Here is a 5,347-nt window from a genome sequence, read left to right as displayed (position 1 = left end):
GCTATCTGGTCAGACCCAACCACAATTGCTTAGGGTAATGAACAATTTGCAGAAGCTGTGGTCGCTATGACATTGAGGTAGTACACAGGATTCATCTGATCAGCAGACATGGAACATGTATAAAGAGGTGGCAACATTGCATGTGAATGTCAGCAGGTGTTTGCTGCTCCGTCTGTGAACAGCATAAAGTAAGGGCAGAGACCTGGATTCTAACAATGGGCCAATTGCTGAAGTTTCAATAAATCCCTGATCAGCAGCTGCAGCTCTGCTAGTCCTCTCAATGATCAGCACCTGCAAATCAAACCATGTTATTCCTAAACTGCGGCAATGCCCGCTCACAACCATGGATTGGTACATTAGAATGAACGGGTATCAGATCTACAGCAAGTAGATGCGCGACATCGTTGGAACCAGGGTCTTGGTCAGCACTTTATGCTGCTCTAAGATTAGGCTACGTTCACACTAGCGTTGTGCGCCGCTGCGTCGGCGACGCACAACGCACCGAAAAACGCTGCGTTTTTCGACGCGTGCGTCGTTTGACGAAAATCGGACGCAAGAAAAATACAACTTGTTGCGTTTTCTTGGTCCGACGCTAGCGTCAAAAAAGACGCACGTGTCGGAAAACGCAACAAGCAAAGACGCATGCGTCCCCATGTTAAACATAGGGGCGCATGACGCGTGCGTCGCCCGACGCTAGCGCGCCGAACGCTAGTGTGAACGTAGCCTTAGAGAGCGTAAACCTGGTGTCACACGTTGCTATTGGCGTCTTCCCATCACCAAGACCTTCCCAGTCATGCCAGCCGTCTTCAGCTCTGACGTCAAGTCACATTGCACTAAAGTACAGAAGGTCGTAATGGTGGCAGGAGGATCCTCAGGATAGTTCTCCTTACCAGACTGCAACGTGTGACGTACCCTCATACCTTTCTTCCCTGTTGGATCCCATTGGAATTGCTAAAAAAAGTATGTAGGTGGCATCACACTCGGGAAGTGTGTCCCATAACTGAGATTACATATATTATTTTCTAGAACGTTCTGGAATGTTAGATTTACAAAAAGTGCTATTTCTGTGATGTGTCATCACTGCGACCTACAAATGGGCACTTGATTTACAAAAATAGAAATGCAGTCTTCTCCACAGAGTCTTCTCCACGTAGTGTAGGACCACCTGGAATATTACACGCCAGGCGGCTGACAGCACCACAATCCGTAGACATACCCTTCTCCACTAACACATGGCACCTGGCTGTAGCTTAGGGCGAGTAGCAGCTTTGGCTTGGTTACACAATGTTACATTTCAGGTACCAAAAATGTGCAACATAATTGTATATGAAATATTATTCAATAAAAAAGACCACCTACAGGCCCCAGACATGACAAATGGCCACCAGACCACCCTGCCGAAATGTTTCCGGGTGTCAGCGTTACCCATAGCAACCAATTGTTATCCTTTTAGAACTGCTCGAAAACTCAAAAGTTGCAATCTGATTGGTTACCATGAGCAAACGTTACACCCCTGGGGGGCACAAGGACATCTCTGGTACCAGGCTGTATGTGGCAGGACATACATCACACATGCAGGGTCGCCTGCCATCATAGGTGTGCAAGTTCATGGGGGGCTTCAGAGCTGGAGACCTCCAGAGTGTTCTGTCCACCAGTTAGCCACGCCTGGCTGCTAACAGCGAGCAATAGCGTGTATCCACCTGTCAGCCGAACACATTGGACTTGGGCCGGTGCCGCATGGGGCTCTTGAGCAGCCGGTCCTCCTCCTCCGCGGGGTCCCTGGGGCACAGGCTGCTGTGGATGATCTGCGTCCGGAACCGGAGCTTATTGCTCCGAGCCCTGCCCCCGGAGCCCTTCCTGCCCATGAGGCGCCCCCCGCCGTCCTGCTCGTCCTCGGGCAGCTGGGCCAGGCGGTGCACGATGAGCTGTGTGGGCAGCACCCTGGAGAGCCGCCAGCGGCCCGAGCTGCCCCCGTCCTCCCCAGCCACGGCCGGCGATGCCCCCACCAGCGCCAGCACATCGCGGGCAGTGCCCGGGCTCAGGTACTGCCAGGCTTTCCGCCCGCTGTAGTCTCGGACGTCCAGGTCCGCATCGTACGCGCCGACCAGCAGCTTGATGACGTCCAGGTGGCCGTGCATGGCAGCCAGGTGCAGGGCCGTGTAGCCCCCGGACGCGCGGGCGTTGATGTTCACGGGCACGGTGTGCTGCCGGGCGTGGGTGAGCAGCGCTGCCAGGAGCTCGTGCTGCCCGTGCTTAGCCGCCCAGTGCAGGCAGGAAAAGCCGGTGATGAAGTCCCGGCGGGTGATGAGGCCGGGCTCGGCGAGCAGCAGCTCCTGCAGACTGTCCCAGCGCGCCCGGCAAGAGCGCACCATCCACGCGTGCTCCAGGGGCTCCAGAGCCGCAGAGCCGGGCCCAGCCGCCCCGTCCTCCTCCTCGTTCCCGGACGATGAGCTGTGCAGGGACGAGCTGTCAGAGTCCCGCACCCCGGCCCGGAGCAGCAGCCCGCCGCGGCGCATCTGTGGGGACACCGGCTCCCGGGCTCCCCGGCGGCTGCTCCGCGGTGTCCGTCCGCTCAGAAGGAAGACATCGGGCATCTCCGGGGGCGGCTCCGCTGCCTGACTGTCCGGCTCCTGGGTGACGGAGATGCGGGGAGGAGAAGCTGTGCTGTCCTCCCCGCTGCTGGGCTCCGGGGTGCGGGCCGTGTCCTCCCCGCTGCTGGGCTCCGGGGTGCGGGCCGTGTCCTCCCCGCTGCTGCTGGGCTCCGGGGTGCGGGCCGTGTCCTCCCCGCTGCTGGGCTCCGGGGTGCGGGCCGTGTCCTCCCCGCTGCTGCTGGGCTCCGGGGTGCGGGCCGTGTCCTCCCCGCTGCTGGGCTCCGGGGTGCGGGCCGTGTCCTCCCCGCTGCTGCTGGGCTCCGGGACGGTGGCCGCTCTCCGGTACTTCTTCCGCAGACACACGTACTTCACCTCATCCTCCAGCCGCACGCTCGCCACCTCATTCACGGTGTCTTTGAACAGTTGCCTGGCGGCGGTCCGGGCTTCTCCAGGAGGCGCCACGGTGAGCAGCGGCCGGAAGTGCTCGAGCAGCTGTTGGTTGGCCACACGGCCGCCTCTGTCGCTCAGAAAACGGACAACCGAGTCCCGGCTTATGTCGTTCATGACTGACCGCTGCTCGGACAGGTGGCGAGGGACATGTCACAGCGGCTCCTCCCCGTGGGAGGCTCAGCGGGGGCAGTAATGGCAGGACCGCTACGAATGACAACGGCTGCTCTCTACAGTACAGTGCGCTGCGCAGCCTGTTTCTCCTCTGGTACCCAGCGAAGACTGTACCACCGCGTTCACAGCGTGAGAAAAGGGGAGTGTCGCTGCTGATGGCCAATCACCTCTGACTAAACTCATGCAGCCAATCAAGAGCCTCCCCTCGGCGTGTGCGCTAGTGGCCGGACCTGAGCTGTGCTGTGCAGAGTTGTGTTTTTCTTGCAGACAAAGCTGCGCGGTATAATGGGGACGAGGGAGGACAATGCCCAGCATGTATGTGCAGCCACATAGAGCCTCCCCCTGTGTGCAGCCACATAGAGCCTCCCCCTGTGTGCAGCCACATAGAGCCTCCCCCTGTGTGCAGCCACATAGAGCCTCCCCCTGTGTGCAGCCACATAGAGCCTCCCCCTGTGTGCAGCCACATAGAGCCTCCCCCTGTGTGCAGCCGCTTAGCCCCAGCCCCTGTGTGGAGCCGTATAGAGCCTTCCCCTGTGTGCATCCACATAGAGCCAGCCCCTGTGTGCAGCCGCATAGCCCCAGCCCCTGTGTGCAGCCGCATAGAGCCAGCCCCTGCGTGCAACCGCATAGAGCCTTCCCCTGTGTGCAGCCGCATAGAGCCTTCCCCTGTGTGCAGCCGCATAGAGCCTTCCCCTGCGTGCAGCCGCATAGAGCCTTCCCCTGCGTGCAACCGCATAGAGCCTTCCCCTGCGTGCAGCCGCATAGAGCCTTCCCCTGCGTGCAACCGCATAGAGCCTTCCCCTGTGTGCAGCCGCATAGAGCCAGCCCCTGCGTGCAGCCGCATAGAGCCTTCCCCTGCGTGCAACCGCATAGAGCCAGCCCCTGCGTGCAGCCGCATAGAGCCTTCCCCTGCGTGCAGCCGCATAGAGCCTTCCCCTGCGTGCAACCGCATAGAGCCAGCCCCTGCGTGCAGCCGCATAGAGCCAGCCCCTGCGTGCAGCCGCATAGAGCCTTCCCCTGCGTGCAGCCGCATAGAGCCAGCCCCTGCGTGCAGCCGCATAGAGCCTTCCCCTGCGTGCAGCCGCATAGAGCCAGCCCCTGCGTGCAGCCGCATAGAGCCAGCCCCTGCGTGCAGCCGCATAGAGCCAGCCCCTGCGTGCAACCGCATAGAGCCAGCCCCTGCGTGCAGCCGCATAGAGCCAGCCCCTGTGTGCAACCGCATAGAGCCATCTCCTGTGTGCAACCGCATAGAGCCATCCCCTGCGTGCAGCCGCATAGAGCCAGCCCCTGTGTGCAGCCGCATAGAGCCAGCCCCTGTGTGCAGCCGCATAGAATCAGCCCCGTGTGCAACCGCATAGAGCCAGCCCCTGCGTGCAGCCGCATAGAGCCTTCCCCTGCGTGCAACCGCATAGAGCCAGCCCCTGCGTGCAGCCGCATAGAGCCAGCCCCTGCGTGCAACCGCATAGAGCCAGCCCCTGCGTGCAGCCGCATAGAGCCAGCCCCTGCGTGCAGCCGCATAGAGCCAGCCCCTGCGTGCAGCCGCATAGAGCCAGCCCCTGCGTGCAACCGCATAGAGCCAGCCCCTGCGTGCAACCGCATAGAGCCAGCCCCTGCGTGCAACCGCATAGAGCCAGCCCCTGCGTGCAGCCGCATAGAGCCAGCCCCTGCGTGCAGCCGCATAGAGCCAGCCCCTGCGTGCAGCCGCATAGAATCAGCCCCGTGTGCAACCGCATAGAGCCAGCCCCTGTGTGCAGCCGCATAGCCCCAGCCCGTGTGCAGCCGAATAACCCCAGCCCCTGTGTGCAGCCGCATAGCCCCAGCCCCTGTGTGTAGCCGCATAGCCCCAGCCCCTGTGTGCAGCCGCATAGCCACAGCCCCTGTGTGCAGCCGCATAGCCACAGCCCCTGTGTGCAGCCGCATAGCCACAGCCCCTGTGTGCAGCCGCATAGCCACAGCCCCTGTGTGCAGCCGCATAGAGCCAGCCCCTGCGTGCAGCTGCATAGAGCCAGCCCCTGTGTGCAGCCGCATAGCCCCAGCCCCTGTGTGCAGCCGCATAGAACCAGCCTCTGTGAGCAGCTGCATAGATTCAGCCCTCAGCATGGACTGGGACATGATAGATGGAAGTGCAGGTACAG

General features: G+C 61.2%; 1 protein-coding gene across 1 annotated transcript; it reads right to left on the bottom strand.

The window, feature by feature from the left end:
- Positions 1 to 731: 731 nt before the first annotated feature.
- On the bottom strand, positions 732 to 3,293 carry SOWAHC (sosondowah ankyrin repeat domain family member C). Its single transcript, XM_069757647.1, has one exon. It carries the CDS (start codon positions 3,153 to 3,155, stop codon positions 1,704 to 1,706), a length of 1,452 nt encoding a protein of 483 aa, XP_069613748.1. The 5' UTR covers positions 3,156 to 3,293; the 3' UTR covers positions 732 to 1,703.
- Between the last annotated feature and the right edge of the window lie 2,054 nt (positions 3,294 to 5,347).

Source organism: Ranitomeya imitator, chromosome 3 (genome assembly GCF_032444005.1).
Source record: "Ranitomeya imitator isolate aRanImi1 chromosome 3, aRanImi1.pri, whole genome shotgun sequence".
In the NCBI taxonomy this organism is placed as follows: Eukaryota; Metazoa; Chordata; class Amphibia; order Anura; family Dendrobatidae; genus Ranitomeya; species Ranitomeya imitator.
This window is presented reverse-complemented; position numbering and strand designations above follow the sequence as displayed.

Coding starts and splice junctions, on each gene's coding strand:
- SOWAHC (XM_069757647.1), bottom strand. CDS start 3,155: ATGAACGACATAAGCCGGGACTCGGTTGTCCGTTTTCTGAGCGACAGA.